This window comes from Lepisosteus platostomus, chromosome 7, assembly GCF_059453375.1.
Source record: "Lepisosteus platostomus isolate fLepPlt1 chromosome 7, fLepPlt1.hap1, whole genome shotgun sequence".
Taxonomy (NCBI): domain Eukaryota; kingdom Metazoa; phylum Chordata; class Actinopteri; order Semionotiformes; family Lepisosteidae; genus Lepisosteus; species Lepisosteus platostomus.
The window spans coordinates 22053833-22074740 of NC_142617.1; the positions used below are offsets into that span (position 1 = coordinate 22053833).

The 20908-nt window shown below is 36.7% G+C and overlaps 1 protein-coding gene across 4 annotated transcripts in view; it reads right to left on the reverse strand.

The window, feature by feature from the left end:
- robo1 (roundabout, axon guidance receptor, homolog 1 (Drosophila)) overlaps nt 1–20908 on the reverse strand; it is a 507989-nt gene that overhangs the window by 261964 nt on the left and 225117 nt on the right. For all 4 annotated transcript variants that reach the window (XM_088639703.1, XM_088639701.1, XM_088639702.1 and 1 more), the window contains exon 3: nt 18819–18902. In XM_088639703.1, the coding sequence (XP_088495829.1) occupies nt 18819–18902 (84 nt within the window). The remainder of the gene's footprint in view (nt 1–18818; nt 18903–20908) is intronic.

Here is a 20908-nt window from a genome sequence, read left to right on the forward strand (position 1 = left end):
GTTCTATATAATGAAGTAAGATGTGAAGATGGGGCTAATTTTAAGTCCTTTCTGCATGAAGATTAGACTTCTAAGGCTGGAGTTTATGGCAGGAAGGGGGTTAACTAATAAGGATTCTAGATGCCAGCTAGGAAAACCTCTGGGGACTTAATCCCTGACCATTTGGCCAAAAGGCTGTAAACTGGCGAAACACGTGACCTCCCCCCTTTACCATAAAAACGAGTGACATCAGAAGCGTCAGGAAAACCCTATATAAACTGGAAGTTTGTACTGGCACTTTGAACAATACTTCGGTTTTGTTGTTTCTTGCGGGAAACAAGACTTCGTTTCTATTGTTCCTTGCATGCAATACACACATCTGTTTAACTTCATCTCGGGATCCAGAACCTTATTCTTTCTGTTACAACAATAAGCATTAGGATTATTTATTAACAATCATGCTGTGTTGATGTACAGACTCTCCATGAAAGAATGGCTACTAGAATTGGGTGGTATAGCTACCTCTCAGTAATATAAAGCTACTGAAAGAAAGTATTATAATGCTTACTGATTTATTTTATCGAGTATATTTTGAAATAAATTGCTAAATCATTCATTGTGTATGAATTACATATGCCTCATCAATCTCTTTGTAACTTTACTGCTCCCGACATGAACAAGTCTACTCCCTAGTTTAATTTACTGTATTCTTTGTGCTATGCTATAATCAACCTTTTATATCTGTTTGGATGTAATATCAAATTCCAACTTAACAGATTCTGTTTTAGTGTTATGGATTTCTCATTCATAGTTCTTCTTTGCCTTCACTCAGAGACAATTTTTCCAGAACTCATCCCTCACTTTTCTTTCTGATCAATTTGGAAATGCTCTGGCATTATTTTCCCATGGGCACAAAGTTCTTTTAAAGCAGTTTTGTCATTGCAGAAAGAAAAGTCATGATTGTTACAAATGAAAGCAAAATAAAAAAAATTAAAAAGTGGCATGAGGAAATAAGTTAGAAAGCATTTTTTTTTTCCCAGTAGCTGTTGTCACATGTATGTGTTCCTTCATTCCTCCATATCTAATTGATTCAAGTGTACAAATTTCACAGCTTCACTAGTTTTGTCTCACATGTTCTATGTATTTGATGTGTATGTGAGAGGTAAAACTAATGAATGTGAAAGCGTTTTGTGTGTATGTGAGGGATAAACTAGTGAATGTGAGAGCATTTTGTGTGTATGCAAGAGATAAAATGGAGAGTGTGAGAGCATGTCATGTGTATGTGAGAGTAGTTTGTGTGTGTATGAGAGGTAAAGTTTGAATAATGGCCTAAATTTTAATTTAAATTTGAATTTTAAATTAACTGTTACTAGTTCATTGCATGGCATACTGTCTAAACCATCTTAGTTTTTATTGAAGGGGCTTTTATCAGGCCTCTGAATACTTCATGCTGCTAAATGTGAAACAACTTCAAAACCAAGAAAGAATTATTAATAGTATATTATACAAAATTATAAATGCTAAATAACATTTTATGTTAATTTCTAGTAAAGTATCTACTTTTCAGGTAGAAAGGAATTCTATATGTAATTAGAAAAACATAAAGGAAAACAAATCATTCCACAATAAGTCACAGTAAATGCATCAGTGTGGGAGAAAGCTCATTAAACATCATAATTGCATTTCAAGTTAACTGTGGTCAGCTTTGTTAAAGAATCTAAGAAGAAACAAAGAGCTTGTTGGCTCAGTTTCATTCAGACTCCTGCCGCTCATTAGACTTCTGCAGGCCAGTAAACCAATTAAACAAATTAACCATGAAAATGCACAGCAGCTTGTTTTAGCAACCATGGGAGAAAACTACAACAGAATGGTTTATAAATGACTTTCACAGAGATGCTGTGGTTTTAATGCCCAGTGGCGTTTGGATTAATTACTTTATTTTCTAAATGAAAATCTCATCAGGAACCCAATGTCTCATTGCTGCTGCTCACCTCATACAAATGCTTATCTGCAAATACTGTACATTTCTAAATATAGTGTGTTGTGTATTTACACATTTTACACCTAATCAAACTGTCTGTAGTTTTAAAGAATTAATGGTACTGTAATAATCTAACAAGAAACAGGGACCTCAGAGTTTTAACAATTGTCTAGTTTTAAAATTTATCCAGAGCAAGAAAATATGAAGTAAATTATGCTTTAGATCAAAAAATTGAAAGTGCCCTGTAAATAATCGACATTCAATGAAAGAAATTACATAAAAATAAAAAGAAGGTGCTATTCACAATGACAGGTGGGACCTTGACTAATCATAAACCACATATCCCAAATTCACTGACTAAACAAATGTGAATCTGATCCCATTAAAGTGATTCTGAGAATAATATTCAATAAGGTTAAGATGGTGGAAAGACAACAGACTGTTGTTTGATATATTCTGGTTTTATTTCTTCAAAGTATGGACATATTCTAGATAGGAAATACAGTACCAAGTAGACCAGCTTCCACTCATAATGCAGTCATGCATGGAAAAGAATGACAAAATAGATTTGTTTATTTACACCTGTCAGACAGGAGTATTGACATCTTAAATAAATGCAGTTTTAGTTTGAGAAAAATATTTAAAAATTCCAAATCACTCTTAAATGGTCTAGTAAGATCCCATTTGTCAAATGTTGACAAGACATACTCACTTTTACTTTGTACTTTTTAAATTAGAGGGTTTACTACACATTTATCATGAGTTATGAGTACGGTGTGATATTTCAAGTGGAGCCACTGTATTCTTCAGGTATCAAAAACAGTCCTATTCATTTCTGCTTGATGAGACAGTTGGCCTTTTGTTCTTGAAAATCCTTGTTCTGTTCATCCTTGTTTGACTGGGATGCAATTGCTCTAAATGTAGCCACCTTAATAATTCACCTTGAAGATTTCAAAAACAACTCTAGAGTTACAAAGTAACTGATACACTGTCGGTTTCCTGTTTTATGTTTGATGTATGTTTGTGCTGAACAATAGAAAAGTATTAATTCTGGACCTGGGGTGTTATCTGCATGGAGTTTATACTTTCTTCCCTTGCTCTTGTGTGTTTTCTCTGGGAGCTCTGGTTTCCTCCCATTCCAAAGACATACTCTTGGGTTGTTTGGCTTCTGGAAAAAAATGGCCCTGGTATGAGTGGGAGCATGTCCATATTTGTGTCTGTATGTGCCCAGCAAAGGACTGGCTTCCAATCAACACAGGTCATACCCCGCCTTACACCCATTGCTAGTGGGGATAGACTCTGGCTCCCTCACAACCCTGAATTGGATGAAGCGGTTAGAAGATGGATGGATTGGGTCATGTTATATGCATTATTCACTAGACAAGAGGGAATTGTTAGTGCTGACAACAGTTTCTAGACTGCTCCACTGGTATTGTGAGAACACTTGTGAAGAGGGGCTAATATATACAGCATACAATATATCAAAAGTTGTTATGTGTGAGTATTATCTGAGCAAGGTCTTGGTGCCATTTTTGGCAGTTACTTGGTCAATTAAGTTATTCAAGTCAATTGATTATTATTTTGGTATATTTTAAAGTGGAAATCCTTACCTGAAAATCCCCCACATTTATAAATACCAAAAGTCAAAGTTAAATATATCAACTAAAAATGTCAAGGACTGACAGAGACAATTTGCTAAATTTCTTCAGCAGAAACGTTTCTTATCTTAGAGGTTGAATAATCCATCTATTTTATGCATGTCTGCCTAAGTGACATTTCATAGCAGCAGAAGATCTTGTCTATGCAGAAGCTAATTAAATTATCATGTATCACTGGCTGGAGAAACTGGAATGGTAAACCACTTGAATCTGACCATATATTCAGCAGGTACACCTAATGTTTCTTTTTTTCACCAGACCTAGCTATAAATAAGAGTCTCTTACACTGGACAAAAATGACACTAGAGATTAAAAGTACAGTTGTGGGTGATACATTTTTAGCCAATTTAATGACTTTCACCAAATTGTGAGACAGTGGTGATGTAATGTCATTATTGTGTTCTCTTAGTGACAGTGTTTTTCCTTAGTATCATTTTGTTGTGGTGCTCCTGGAATACCTTGTGCTGAGACAAATTTACTTTGGTTTGTGTTGGTTAAAGAGAAATCTCAGAAATGTTCCAAACAGCTTCATTCTTCATTTACACAGCCGTTGTGGAATATAATTCAAGTTTCATTAGGTAAGTACTGCAAAGACATGTTTTGTTGCTTTTGACAATTTTAATACACTAGTCTCCACAACAATCTCTTCCTTTGACAGGAAATAGAACGTTAGTCACACAGACATGAATAAAACTGTCAGGTAATTCAACCTGCTAAAAACTACTGAAATGGATAAACTTTTAGAATTTCACAAGAAGCAAAATTGTGTTACTCAAAATGATCTTTTTTGAGAAAGAGTGTTGACTACAGATATGTTTAAATTGTTCATAAAGGCCTTTTTGTGAATTAATCTTTAAATTTAAATTATTTCACACCTCTTTGTATTGGGATTTAAAAAGATTGTGTAAAACTTTTTCCATGTTTTACATTCCATGTGTATAAACCAATGGAATTGAACTTTTAACTAAAAATAATGAAGACATAATGGACACACATCCACCTAAGTATAACTGAAATATTTACTGTAGGTTGAGAAACTGAATTCAAGGTACAGTAGCTATACAGAAATGTATATATTCTGTACAACAGAAAAGAAACACAAAGGTCTTACAGCCCTCAAGCACACACTGGACAAACGCACAGTGCTTTATCCACCCACCCACACTCTTGTACATTTTGCGGAATTGGTCCTCACACTGAATGCTTTTTTATTCAATAACCTTTTTTATCAGCAGGTTAGTGGAGTCACCATGGGCACCAGAATGGGACCCAGCTATGCTAATATTTTTGTCGGCTGGGTAGAAGAATGCTTCTTTGCTTCCTACACTGGCTTTGTCCTGCTCTACAGGCGATACATCGATCACTGTGTTTGTGCCGCCACATGCTCGAATGACCAGCTAGAGCACTTCCTGCATCAGTTCACCAACGTCCACCCATCCCTAAAATATACAGTTGACATATCTTCCACTACTCTTTCATTTCTAGACATAAACCTATCCATTAACCATCCATGACTCTCCACTTCAGTCTATTACAAACCCATAAATTCACACAGCTATCTCCAGTACAGCTCATTTTACCCCAAACTCTCTCCTTTTTTCACAGTTCCTCAGGCTATGATGACTATGCAGTGATGACATGGATTTCCCAAACCAAGCACTCAAAATGTATTATTTTTTTCATCAACAGAGGATATCCCACCCTTGTTATTGACAGGGCCCTCTTCTTAGCCAAAAACAGCCCTCGGATCATCAACTCAATCAGGAAATCCCGGCCTCATAACCGCATTCCTTTGGTGCTTCCCTACCACCCTAACACACTTTCTATCCCCATGACCAGTAACAACAACTTTTCCATCTTACAAGATGATCCCTCCATTGGTACCGTTTTTCCTGGCCGCCCATCATCTTATATCGCGGACCACCTAATCACAACTCCCTTGACCACCCTCAACAACCATCCACACCAGGCACATTCCCCTGCTACAGAACTCGCTGCATGACCTGCAAATATATATCTAACACCATGCTTATTCAAGGACCCTCAGGACAATTCACTCAGATGACATCTTGTACCTCCAGCAACCTTAGTTACTGCATCTCTCGCAGAAAATGCCCAGCTATCTACATTGGGGAAACAGGAAGGAGACTGGGAGACCGCTTCAGAGAACATGTGAGGGCTGTTAGGATCAAAGATTTCTCCAAGCCCATAGTTTCTCATTCACCTCTAACAGAAATGATCACACTGATCTCTCCACCTGCATTCTCAAAGAGGGATTTCAGAACTCCTATTGCAGATAGACATCCGAAACCAAAATGATCCTGAAACTAGGATCACACCTTCCTCCTTCTCTCAACGACAGACTTGTTTCCTTCTAATCCTCTCTGTTCTTTTGCAGGTTTCGACTTCATATCTCTCTTCATCTCTCTCGACTTCGCACCACCTGAGTGCCCACTCTCACGGCTTTTATTCTCCTATGCTATATCAGCTACTGACTTCCCTCTCTTTCTCACACCCGAAGAAGGCTCCATAGCCAAAATGTTATGTTTCTTTTCTTCTCCTTTCAGCATGGAATAAACCTTTACTTGTTCCTGACGCAGCCACCTACTGTACTTGCACTATTCTGTGCAGCTCTTTTTTTATAATTTATTATGCTTTACTCTGAAAGTCAAAGTTGAAGACCAAAGGCTTTTAACATCATCCACACAGAATTGTAATTAAAATAAAATTATTCATCCAGGAAATTTCTACAAAGAACAAATCAATCTCTCCATTCAAAATAGATCCTCAGATACTGGAGGCTCTATTCAAAATCCAAATTGCTCCTCTTCATGATTTCAGTAACTTCATGACTGATAGTCCAGTGAAGATATTCTGATTGAAATTTGTAGTTTTCTAAGGGAAAACACCATTTATAATTTTTAATTAATGTGATCAAGAAATCATACTTTCTCACATATGTTTCTAATATTATATGTTCATCTTTTCTTGTTTATTACCCATACAAATAATAACCAGCTAATATTACTGAAGTAGAACAGTAACGCTACTAAAGGTGACAAGCACTCAAGTAAAATAAATGCTTTTTAAGCATTATTATGATATATAAAGTATTGTATTAAGGTAACATACATACACAAAAAGCTCTGGGCTATCTATGCCTCCCAAAATAGTTTGCAGATCTATATTTTCTTCATCTAATCTCATGATCTGATATCCATTTGTTACAAAGTATAGAGCCAGCACATAACAGAAAAAAGGGATGACAGTCAGAGGAAATTGTGCCAAGGGATTAATAAAACAAAGACACTTCTTCAGGCTAAAAGCATTTTTCTTTCAACAAATGAGCTGCCAACAAATGGATAGCATGATTTGTTGACTTTCCCACATGCCAAAAATCAGCGCAGGTGCTACACAGATTTATTGAGTTCTTTACTTTTTGTATTATGATTTTTTATGAGTAAGCTTGTATCCCAGCCAAACTGATTCTGCTGGTACTAGTGTCATTTTCAACATCAATGCATGCTTTGTGAATGCAATACTATCAATGGATCATCACTCCATTGCTGAAACATCGTAAAGGAGGATTATAATTTTTTTTAAAGAAGTAAAACAATATTACAGGGCTATCTTAGATGGATCTTGTAGTTTGTAGTAGGTCTGAAATGCCTGTCCACTCTTCCACATTCTCCGTGTGCTGTACAGGAGTTATTGCTGTTGTAGTATGCGAGGGGTGTGATCAGTGTGGAGGCTGAGCCCTGGACAAAGGGCAACATATTGCCTGACAAGTTACAGCTGGACCACCTTAGCCTAATGAAGAACAGCTGCACAGGCAATACAGTATATAACTACACTGGATACCCCTCGGACGGGAAGAGCAGGGCCCAACCCCTGAAGGGGAGCTACACTTCACCGGCAGTCCTGGAGGGGATTATACTCGATCGTGAGGTTTACCTTCTTCTTCTTTTTTTTTCCCTGTCCTGCTGTACAGTTTCACCGGGGCAGGCTGTTACTTTTCTTCACAAGTTTTTTGTTTTGGCCTTGTGCTCCCTACCTGATCCCAGTCTGGAGGATAGGGAATAGTCCAGTGTGGTCCCTGCTGCCAAGTGGGGTTCTTTTTCCAGGCTGGACCCCATTAGATAGGATAAGTCCAGTCTGGGCGCCTCTCTGCACTGATAGCGCAGCGCCGCTTCACATAACAGCGCAATTTTGTATTTTGTATTTGTTTTATTTTCTTTTGGTTCCTGCTAACCTCAAAATGGTGCCTCAGGCCCCTCCAACAGGGGTCACCAAGTTACCCGTGCTCGCCAAGGCCACTCCCACTCCGCACTGTTACACTGTGAGCCAAGGAACAATGGCAATTTGAAATGCATGTAATCTATGAGCATAAAATGAACAAGACAAAAATACTTGAAGTACAGTAAGTATTCACAATGAGAGAGACTTTGTAATTCTACTGTAAATCATTAGGTGGAAACTATCATGAGCATCCTCTGGGTACATGTTTAAGTTCTCATGGCAAACCAAACTGAACAAGAAGCCATCATAACATTTAGGTTTTGAGAAACTAGAAATCGAACACAGGATGCCCGGGCTGATACAAATGAAACAAGAAAGGAGCTGCAAGCTGAATTAGGGTCACACAAAGATGGAGGATCAGATTACTACTTGACTTGATACAGAGGAACAGTTGGTGCCATCTGGCCTTTCTCTGTGTTCATGGACTACTAGAGGGGCTGTGGAATTATCTGATCTTCCAATGTGACAGTGTGGCAGGAACATATTTAAAACATTACCACCATCTGAAAACCACTGGGCATTTCTGGGCAATCCAGTCAATTTATATGGAACTCACTGGACACCTATGGAACAAACATGGCTGCCCCCCACTAGGTGATTAGAGTTACTCTCTTTCTGTCCACCATTGTCCACCATTTGTGAGGCTTGCACTCAGGCACTTCTGATTAATGAGAAAATGCTTAATGGCATCTACTACTAACCACACCATATAACTTTGCAGTGATTCTAAGTGAAAGCATAAAAAGAATGAAAATGCTTCTGATCATCTATGTGGGTCAACTTTTCTTCAGTGTATGCAATTTGCATTAATGGAACACACCGAGTGGGTGTTTTTAGCAGTTTCCATTCTGTTACTGTTGCCACTAGGTGGAGCTGTGAAGCTGACACCCACCTTTTGCAATCAAAGAAAGTCATGAACATAAAATCTCCCTCAACTTTCTGAACCCACACAAGCACTATAGTGTCACACTGCACTCTAGTAGTATTTTATTAGGAGTATAGTACAGCTTTTCTGTCTTCAAAAACATGTGGTGCATCATTGCTTCCATACAGTAATTATCCAGATAAATATATTTTCTGCTGGGAAAAAATAATTTATTATTCACTTCAACTGAAGTCCGTCGAAATGCTCATACATACTGTACCCAGTTAAAATATTAGTATGAATAAAGTCTGAATGTTTTAATTTTTTAACACAAAACCGAACATTCATGTTTCAAGTCATTCACATTCAAGTCAAAGCCAATGAACAGTGGTTTGCCTTAGTCAGCTGTGACATCATCAGCTGGAAGCAAATGTTGCTATTGATCAACTGTCCTACTGTTAGCTGAGTACTACAACATGAAGAATTGTGTCAACAAGTCTAAGATGTGCACAATTTGTAAAAAAAGTTTATCATTTACCAAGCACTACCACTTCATATGAACTTAACCTCTTCTTTAAGTCTCAACTTTACATTATAAATAAAATCACATTGATATATATATACTGATGGAAAAAAGAAACGCAACATTTTCTGGAATGAGAATACTATAGTTATAGCTTATGTACTTTCACAAAAAATATTTTCACAGGGCTATTGGCAAGCTGCAGGCAGGCATGTCATGTGCCAGCACTGCCAGACACTATGGAGTAAGCTATGGATTTTGGCCACAACTTGGCCAAACTCCAAACTTGCTTGACTGGGTTAACTGTCAGTGGAGCAGGATGTGAAGCTGACGATGTGGACTAAACTATAATAATAATAATAATTACTTATATTTATATAGCACTTTTCTGGACACTCCACTCAAGTGTGCTAGCTTTACAGGTAATGGAGACTCCCCTCCACCACCACCAATGTGCAGCATCCACCTGGATCATGCAACAGCAGCCATAGTGCACCAGAACATTCACCACACATCAGCTATCAGTGGGGAGGAGAGCAGAGTAATGAAGCTAATTCATAGATGGAAATTATTAGGAGGACATGATTGGTAAGGGGCAATGGGAAATTTGGCCAGGAAACTGGGGTTACACCCCTACTCTACTCGATAAACACCCTGGGGTTTTTAATGTCCACAGCGTCGGGATCTCAGTTTTACATCTCATCTGAAGGACATCTAAATACTGGGGCATTAGGACCCACACAGACTGCAGGGTGAGCACCCCCTGCTGGCCCCACTAACACCTCTTCCAGCAGCAATCTTGGTTTTTCCCAGGAGGTCTCCCATCCAGGTACTGACCAGGCTCACCTCTGCTTAGCTTCAGTGGGTTGCCAGTTGTGAGTTGCAGAGTGATATGGCTGCTGGGAATAAGTGTTCTTAACAAATGAGTGCTCCTCGAGAACTAGTGGCTTCTTTATACTATCACAAACTATAACTTCAAAGACTAGTCACAAAAATTACATCCAAGTCTTTGTGTGTGTGAATGAATCTAGTAAATTGAATCTGGCCTTTTATTTTTACAGTGAGAAATAATATAAACAGCAGATGTTCAATGTCTGGACCATCATATACTGTACAGTAGATGCTTAATTACATTATTTACATAAGGGATAAAAAAATATCTAGAGTACCTGTTGAAAATTGTATCTTCTAACAGTTTACAGTAATTAATCCGTCCATCCATTAGCAGAAATAATTTAATCCCGATGGATGTCATGGACTACATATGAAGTATTGTATAATTTCCTATGGAGTTTATAGGCAATTCATTTTAAGTCACAATGTGTAAACTGGCTTTTCATAACATTCACTATCCACTCAGAATTAATAATGAACAGCCATTTCGCACCAAGTGCTACTGATTATCTTCATCAACATTTTTCTCCAGTCAGATACTCACCATGAAAATTCCTACCTAATTTCAAGACTACTCTTCTGGTGCATTTGTCTTGGAAAACAGACCTACAGCAAGCACATCTTGCTCACTCATGCACAAGAGATGAAAGCTTAAAGCAGTGGAAACATGAGATTGTAAAGGACATTTCTATAAATAGTTCTAAATGTCACACAAGCAGTATTGCTCTAAAAGGTAACACCCAGGATATCACCAACAACACACATGTTTTTGCACATATGTTCACTGTATACAGTAAGTGAACTGTAGGTATTTATTGAATGATCCCGGGAAACTGGTTAAATGACATATTGAAGCTGGTTAACATGTTATTAACACCCATTATTCATGAGTGGAAAATCATAATCTTAAACCAAGATTCCTTGAGTGAAAATTAAATTCAACTGGAGCTGTGTACAAATTGAGTTTAAGCATTTCTCTCTAACATTCTAATTGTAATTTAACTTTCAAGAGACAGTTTTAACAGAGTCCAGTGTACATAAAAGAAATGTTTTAAACACATTGTTGAAAGATGGGAAATGTCTAAAGGAACTTTCCAGAAAAATCTTTGACTCCAGAAGACTTGTTGCTTTATTCAGCGCCTGTTACCTGGTTTTCCTGAATACAGGCATCAGAATACAGTAAGATACTGTATATTAGAGATAGAACAGTACTGATTTTCTTTCTGTTATCTAAATCAAGACAGAATATGTGATTTCTAAATTCCTCTCCTTTTCACTTCCAAGCTCAGCATATGAATCTTCCGTGCTTTATAATCTTAAACTAAGTATGAGATTGTTTGGAGGACAAGAACAGAAAAAGAAGACAAAAATGACATTTAAATAAGTTTTAATAAGAATTTTAAAAAATGTTTATAATTAAGGGAAAACAGCCAATCTTAAAAAAAAGCATCTGAATGTGTTTAGCCCTAGGCTCATAGTTTAATCCCTGTCCTTACATATGCAGAAAAAGCACTCCTAATGGCCCCCAATAGCTTTATAATAAACTCACCAGAGGTATAGCTTAGTCCCATTGGTCCTGAGATGAATTTAAATTAAAGTCATTTTGAGGGACCCAAAAATTCAACTGGTCTTTCACCTTACTAACAAAGATCTGTCATTATTAAAAAAAATATAGAAGAACTGTGATTAACTGTAGTAAGTGGGCCTTACACATGAAAGGTGTGTAAATATTACTGTAACTTGGGTGATTATACTGTGTCACACCAAAGCCCTTTTTTGTTAATTAGATACAAGCTGACAGTTTGCCAGTTAGGTGTAGTGGATCACAAAAACATAATTCAACTATTACATCAAAGTTCATTAGGAGAAAATAAATGAAAAATTGATTTTAAAAGTAAAGCATGTGCCAATTAAAATATATTTTCATTTAGTGATTTGTCACTTGCATGTAACACCTTTAATGTGGGTGGATATATTTTATTTGAAGGTTTATTTCTGAGGTTTGACTATCGCCTTAACAGAAACACTTAATATCCGATTTTACAAAATGCTAAATTACACTTTTTATTCATGTGCAAATTTTAATTTATTACTATTTTATTACTATAAAATATATTACTATTTCCAAGACATGAAACTACAACATGTTAAACGTTTTTTGAGCAGAAAGGACAATTCAATTCTCTTTCAGTTTTTCAGTTCTCTTATAAGATAATTCTGATGATCTTACAGTTTCCATACCAATGTCAAAAACCTCTCAGTCTTGTAGTACTCCACTGTTATACCAGAACTTTGAAGCATTTAGTCTTAATAATAATAATAATAATAATAATAATAATAATAATAATAATAATAATAACATGTAACTTGTTTTCATTATAATATAATTAACATAAGGAAACAATAAGGAAAACATCTCATACAGTAAATTAAGTACGAATTATATCGGGAGTGGAAAACACTGCTCCCAACAACGGAGGGTGGACTGATATTTGGACTGGATATTTGCCAGTGCCTCAAATTGGGACATCAAAATGCACCTACTGTACGTGATAGTACCATATGGACAAGAAAACCAAACACAAAGGAAACCACTTCTTTTCCCTCCATATCTAAAGGAGAAGGATATTACAATTCAGGCAGAAAACAAAATGATTACCCTGGAGTCTCTGATCTCTCCATAACTGTCCAGGCTGGCGATATTGAAATGCTGAGAGCACTTAGCAAAATAAGACCCTTTCTTATAATAAAATACATCACATTCCCTTCACGGTGAAAGCCAACATAGAATGGAATAATCTGCTTTCTCTGTCCTTGCCTCAAGCACTTGAACATTTTGTTAGGCTTAATCCTGGCTGAGGTAGTTAATAAGATACTGTCTGAGCAGGAGGTTAACGGGGCAGACCAGGGAGGATGGAAATTGGAGAGCACTACACACAATCTCAGGCACAAAGGCAGAGGGAGGAGAGGTCTAGACAATGGAAAAGCCACAAGTTAGTTATTTAATAAAAAAAGCACCCTTCCCTGATGTAAGTCATCATCTTGGATATCCCTATAGTTTAAAAGCACATTATAGTCACTGTTTAAACTGGGTTAACAAGTAAGATCAGGTACAGATATTTCACAGACATGAAGGAATCTGACATTATGCCTTCAAAATGGAAAGTTGCATTGTTATTTTGCTCTATAAAAAAGGTTTGAATGCTCCAGCTATTGCCCAGTCAGAACTTCGTTTTTAGGCAAGGTTTTCTTGCACATTTGACTTGCTCAACCATACTCCTATGGCACAAATAATTCCAGCTATAGCAATCTGGCTTCACAAAATGCTGCACCACTCAGGATGCTATTCTTGCTGAATTACATAATAATAATAATAATAATGTTTCTTTATTAGCCCTATACAATTTCTTGCATTAGGAATTTGTCTTTTCGCATACCCCAGCTTTTTTTCTCCACAGAGACACAGACACACAGACAGGGAGAGAAGCTTGGGGTCAGAGCACAGGGTCTGCCATTGTACGGCGCCCCTGGAGTAGTTAAGGTTGAGGGCCTTGCTCAGGGGCCCAACGGAGTAAGATTCCTCTGCCGGCCGCGGGATTTGAGCCGGCAACCTTCCAGTCACAGGCACAGATCCTTAGCCACAGAGCCACTGCTCCGCCCCCTTAGTAGAGCTATGGACTTTATTGTGAAATAAGTATCTAAAAAGACTGGCATATGCTGACATATGCCAGTTGGCCATACTTCTTTCATCAATATTGATTATGCTGATGATGATACACTACTCATTAACAAACAGGAGGAGTGCTAGACATCACTCAGAACAATGGAGAGGGGTGTGTCTAAATATGGTCTGTATCCTGTGCTAAAATGTTCTCCAGAATCTTGAATACAGATCTCCCTTTTCTCCTGATTCCAATAATAGTGATATAGAATTGGGCTATCAATAATGAAGTGCCTCTCATGAGTGTGAAATCAGAAAGACTCAGCCTTAAAACAATGGCCCTGAAATAAGCTTTAAGCCATTCACATGCATAGCCAGCAAAGCAACACAGGAATCAAATGGAATTATTTAATGCCAAATACCAAGGTCAATAACTACACAGGTATGCACAACCTCAATTTTATCACTGACAGATGTAGACAGATCCTATTTCAGACATATCTTTAGATTTTTCATTAATGTTCCAGCAAATCAGGCCCTCACCATCTGTTCCCAGGTAAGGAATGGCGTAAGGCCAGGTACACAGTAGAAATGACCATACCTTGTGCTGTACACAACACAGACCCATTAGCTCTGCTGTGACACTGGGAATTTGGCAAGAGAAGTCCTACAGCTGTCATGCAATAGAATGTTTTGGCAAACAATTGCTGTGAAAGATAGCCAAGGCTTATTAATTAATATGATACTGTAGTTGTAGTTTTTAAGTACTGGGGATTACAACTACCCTTCATTCAGGGCATTCTTTTGTCAGATTTCACACCTTTCTAGTCCATGGCAGGAAGATAATGTTAAGATATCCACTAAAGCCTGTAATAAAAAAAAATAAATGAAAGACAGCTGGTGTGAAATAACAGTTTTTATTTTGAAATTATTGATATAATTTGGAAAATATATTTACAGTATGTAGGTAATACTCCAGCTATCATGTAACTGGAATATTAAGTAATCATGAGAAGATTCCTAGGATCAAGTCTGAATCCTGAACAAAAGCAGAAAAATTGAATCTGGATAAACTATTTTCTGCACACACCGAAACACAAAATGTGTCTAGGAAATTTTAAATGAACTTGTAATTCATTCCAATTTAAATTAGGGTGACAGATAGGGTGACAGTTTGGGTGGTGGGATGGTGGGAAAGCTTCCTTCAAGACATACACTACATATGTTCCTGAAGATGGGACTGTTTACAAAAGACTTCTTGGGACCCCACAGCATAGTTTTAGATAAACATGAAATATTAATGATCCCTTTAATCCTCAGACAGTAACCTAGACAAGTGGTATATTTGTATTTGGAATTCTGTTGTTTTACTGCCCATACAATGCCTGTAAAGAGTGCTTGATAGATCTCAAATAAACTTTCTGACAATCTCTGTACTGTTCAGAAACAAGGTTTTCTAGTCGTAGATATGACATTCAAAAATTCTTTACAACAAGTACAACAAGCTTTTTCATGAATCTTTTTTTTTACTTGGTTAAATTTACAAAATGTCATCGATCTGAATTATTAAATCCTGGTTCATTTGTCCATACAGAGATGAATTAAGCATTAGCATTGTTTCCAGTTCACTAGCTGTAAGATATCTATTTACTTAAATTCCATGTGCAGCCAGCATATAATTGCTGGATTAAAGATGTTCTCAGAGATGAGTTTAATCCATATGATGAGAACCTTCAAAATTAGACTGGTAAGACAAGTAAAACTTATTTTATTAGGAATATTTAATGACTTTGGCCATGGAGCCAGTCTTCTAAGGTTAACAAAAAACATATGTTTCATTAAAAGGTTATGATCAAGAATCAAAAGAAAGTCGTATTTATAATAGGGAGAACTTCTTTACTTAAGAAAGTCAGGAAAACTAAATATTGAAAAAGACTATATCTAAAAGTGGTAGTGTTTGCTGCTGATCAGCTCTTGATCAAAGACAGCATTGCCTCACACATGGATCATATCTCAGGCACTGTAAAAGTGTGTGAATGTGCGTTTTTAACCAAATGCTGAACTTACATGTGAAGTTAGCTGGCTTCTCTAAATATACTAGAAGCGTTCTGTACATGACAAAGTTAATTTTCTTGCAAAGGGAGTTCAGCTCCATGCTGTCTGCTCATTCAGGGGACTTGCAAATTAAATACAACATGCTCTTAGTAATACAGTATGTTCTATGATAACAAACATACAGTAAATAAGAGTAGAATAAAGGTTGCAGATGAGAGGAGGCCATTCATCCCATTTTGCTTATTTGGAATTTTAGTAGCTCAATGAATCTAAAATACCCTTCAGCCATATCTTAAGACTTTGGGCCTCAACTAACTGGGCTAGAAGTCTGATTCAGAACAAACAAGTCGGTGTTAAAAAGCATTTCCTATTTTATATCAAAATTCTCTTTCAATTTCCGATTGTGACTCTGTGTCATTGTTTTATTACTGAGTGTGAAATATTTCCTAGAGTTGACAATTTATACTAAATGCAGTCTGTTCTTAATTTGATTTGTTTTAAACTGAAAGACTGAGACCATGAATCATTCATTGTGCTCTTCTTTGAACCTTTTTTGAGCCTATAATTTTCTTTTTAGGTGCAGTGATCAAAACTGAGCACAATACTCTAAATGAAGTTTAAGATCTCAAGGAATAAAAAAATGATGGATTTCAGCTAAAGAAACTGCAATTGGTGAATCTAACTTAAATTCAGTGTTAAACACTGAATTTGTATATTTTAGGGATGATAATGAAATCTGATTCACTGGCTTTGCTCTCAAAATTTTGGAGCTGTCACATTCATATCTTCCCTTGGGCTTTAAAATAGTAATCTAGCCCTAATACCGCATATGCAATTAGAAAGCATAAAATGCAATACAGTATATGCAATAGCTGTAATTTAGAAACGAATAGGACATTTCAAAATTAAGCAAATTTGTTAAATCTGTTGAAAGATGAGGGCAGAATCCCTTTCTGAGGACTATTTACAGATACAGTATCACAGAGACGATTTCTATTCTAGTAACACTATCTGGTTCTACTGTATTTCTTAAGTAAATAGCAAAATATGTCTGACAGGTACAAGTATACTGTATAAAGACTTTACAGCAATACATAGAACCTGCCAGCTGTTCCAGAACAAAAGTGTAGTTGCTTTTTGTTAAAGTACACAGAACCCTATGGAGAACGTTTAAATCTCCATAGGGAGCATCTGGACTTAAGCTTCAAAGTGTTAATGGATATACTGTTTTGAATATACAGTACTTAAGAGTGGTAGCAGTGTCCTGAAATATAAAACATTAGATACTGTATGCCACAGATATGAACTTGCTTTTATTACTGATTTCAGATTGCAGAACATGTTTACTAGTTCTTTATGATACAGTAATGGGAAGAAAACGATAGCTCAAACAAAACTGAGACAAAGGGGTTTAAAAGCAATCACATTAAAGGAACACTCTGAAGAACAAAGTGAATTGAAATCCCAAGGCTGTAAAAAACATTCCTTGACAGCAAAGGTCTTAAAATCTTTATACTCCAAAGTAGGCTATACAGAAGAATTTTCTTTATTTTTACAGTGCATTTTTACAATGTATTGGGATGCTTACTATTTTGTTCCTAATATATTCATCCTTTTGTATAAAGGGCTTATACAAAAGGATCGAGACCTTAGATTAATGACATCAGGTTGCTTTGGTGAGATCTCGGCACATTATAAAACTGAGTAGAATTTCTCCACTAAGCATATATTGTATATAACATGGAAGAAAAATCAAACTAATAATTATAGTTATTTAATGTAGTTATTAAGGAATAACATAGTAAGTACTGTATACTACTGTCACTTCTACAAGCAGGAGAAATGGGTTGCTTGTGTTACTTTATATCTTTACATTGAAATTTGTAAACAGACATTGCCAAAAAACACTGGAATGAACTTCAATTATAAAAAAATCCTTACTTTAGCCTAAGGCGTCACACTCTATGATAATGTGCCTGGATGCCTTCATTACTTGCATGTTTAGCTATAAAACAGCCTTAGGTTTTTGCTGTTTGTCTCATATTTTTTACAGAAGGAACAAATCAATGGAACTATAAAATATTATTTTAAGATAAACAGTTGCATTAACAGATTAAATAATTAACAGATGGCAATCATCAATACCATAAATGTAATTTAACAGTGAGCCATAGACTCTCATATAAATAATGACAGACATGCATGTATTTAAAAAAGCTTCAAAAACAACAGATTTACTCTGGCAGCTTAAGCTTTGTGCAGCTTAACAAGACTTTTAAAAATATTTTGTTTAAGAGGTTCTGCGGTAGACACCTCTAAATTATTTGGAATCACAGTACATAGTCTTAATTTTTTGCTTTATCCTTTGACTCAAAGTATTTGCTATATGAGAAAATCTGGAATCTCTTCCAGTTGAATGAATAGTTAGAAAATCTAACAGGGCTGCTTTTGGATTGCAGCATTAGTTTAGTTTTCATTTGCCTTTACAGCAACCCTGTCAAGGTATACATCAGTTCATGCACAGTCCTTACAGGAACCTGACAAGCCTCTGTACCAAATTAATTGCCATAATGAATCACACCCCTCACTCAATGCCACCTAAGGTCTTAGAAAACCTGGACAACAAAGTGGAAGAACATAATGTCACAAGTTGCTTCTAAACTTTAGGATACTCTAAAACATTCTTTTAGACAATGACAGGAGAAATAACATGTAATTCATAATGCATTGAGAATTAATTTGAGTTTTAGTAATTAACTTTCTGAAACCAACAGGGAGTACAAGGGGGGGGATGAAACCTGGACTCTTGTCAAAGTTTTTTGCTATAGACTGATAAATACACACTGGTGAATGAGAAATGAAATGGAGGCATGAGACATGCGACAAAACAGTGACCAGAGTACCTGTGTAGCCCAGGGAATTGTCATCATTATCGGAGGTGGGGGCTGGTGTGCCACTGTCGTTGCCCCCATCTGGCCCGTCGGTGTCTGTCGGAAACAACACCATAGCTGCTGAAGAGGAGACACTTGAGACAGTCGCTATAGCCTGTCCACGGACCAGTACATCCACACAGCATGCCAGGGCACATAGTGGTGCAAGCAAGCTAACTTGACCCCCGCACTGTCCTCTCCAAACTGAAACAGACCACATCCTCAAATCCAGTAATTGTAAGAACAATTATTAACAAAATAATGTCTCTCTTCCCCAATGGCCTGTGAAGCTGTGTCAGAGCTTGCAATGCCTCAGTGCTCTGACTACATGTGTGACAGCCAGCAGCAGCACACTTGACAGGACCACATATGGGAAAGATGAGGCAGAGTAGCTGAATGCTAGGTTTCCTAATTCCCCATTTATTGTTAATCAAAGCAATTGACTGTGATCACTCCCATCATCATTGCTCTGTTGCCTGACAATCACAGGCCCAGGAGACAGACTTACCTTTGTGAAGGAAGGTGGGGGGTGGGCGAGAGGGGGAGGGATGTTGGGATTTTGCGGGAGTGAAGGGGGTGGGACTAAGTTGGCTTTGCCACACCTTCAGCATGGCAGGGCGGTCTCATAGCTGAGAAATGACCTATGCATCACTGACAGAGGTGCTACAGTTCTGACTTGGAATATGTAGATTGGAAATATCCATCAGGGACAATAAGGAAAAAAACACAAGACAATAGATACCCAGGGCCCTCAGTTGAGTTGGTGATACTGGAGAGCACACACAAACCTTGTTGCTCATAATTGCACAACACTGTGGCACCATCAGATTTTCTAAATATTGCCCAATACTGTAAATGTGGAAATGGGATAAATCTGGCAGTTCCATTGTGGATGAAAACAGCTTTGATTAAAGGAGGCTGGCTAATAAAGGGGTTCATTTGTTTTACAATTTTATATGTAGTAGAAAACATCATTACTCAAAAGCAGTGCAGGAAATTAATTGATGCCGGAATTGCTAGTAACTTTAAAAAGTTTACAATTATAGTGGTAAGATGTCAAATACTTTTTCAAAATAAAAATGCAATTTAATGATCTGTTGATAGATCACAGTGCAGAGCAAGGAAGATAAAGATTGGTATTCACTGTGAAAGGTTACACTTCTACAACAGATCCTGGCAGGTGATATTTTGCAGAGAACATTAACTGATGGCAGAAGGGACTGTATTTATCACTGTATTTACCTTCACTGAAACAGATAAATACAGACAAGCTTGTGGTTGACCTTATTTTATGAGTAATGGCTTGGAGTGTCATTGGATTACACTCTGCAGTCCCAAAAAAATAAAAATGGCAGTGAAAATAAAAAATAACAATATCTCTGATATTTTGGATTAACTTTTCACAAACTGTACAAGTTCACTATTTTTTAAAAACAAATGATCATTTTTATAAAACTAATAATACTGTATAATCTAATTAAAGAAAGGATAGTCCCTTCGGTTGTTTTTTTATATGTCCTTATACGATTTTCAGAATATTTTAATAGTTCAAAATAAAAAACATTGGCAGCAGCAGAGGTTAGCAATCCTGGGATAAGACCTAATCACATGGAGGGTGGTGCTGCTGCTATGAACTTGAGCAAAGGGTTTAACTCAGATTGCTACTGGTAAAATGCTTACCTGCATTAAAAGGTACAACTTCAATTTGCTTTTCAAAAGTATTACCCAATTAAATCATAAATCAGAAAAGCTTAACAGTGTTAGTCATATAAGTAATAACTTATTAGGAATTCAAACATTAAATGTACAATAACAAATTGCAAGTCATGTCTCATGTAACTGTCGATTGTTCAGCATTGCATTTTATTACCAAGGTTATTCCTCTTGAAAAACAATTTCACAAGGGTGAAAGATAATTTCATTCATGACAAATTTTAAAATAAAACAAATTACCTAAAAGGTGATATTTTTCAAATAATAAGACTTTATAAATCAGGCAAGAGGTTATATAACAAGCACTGCAGGCAATTAAACTGTCAAATCATTCATTTCTGACTAATAAC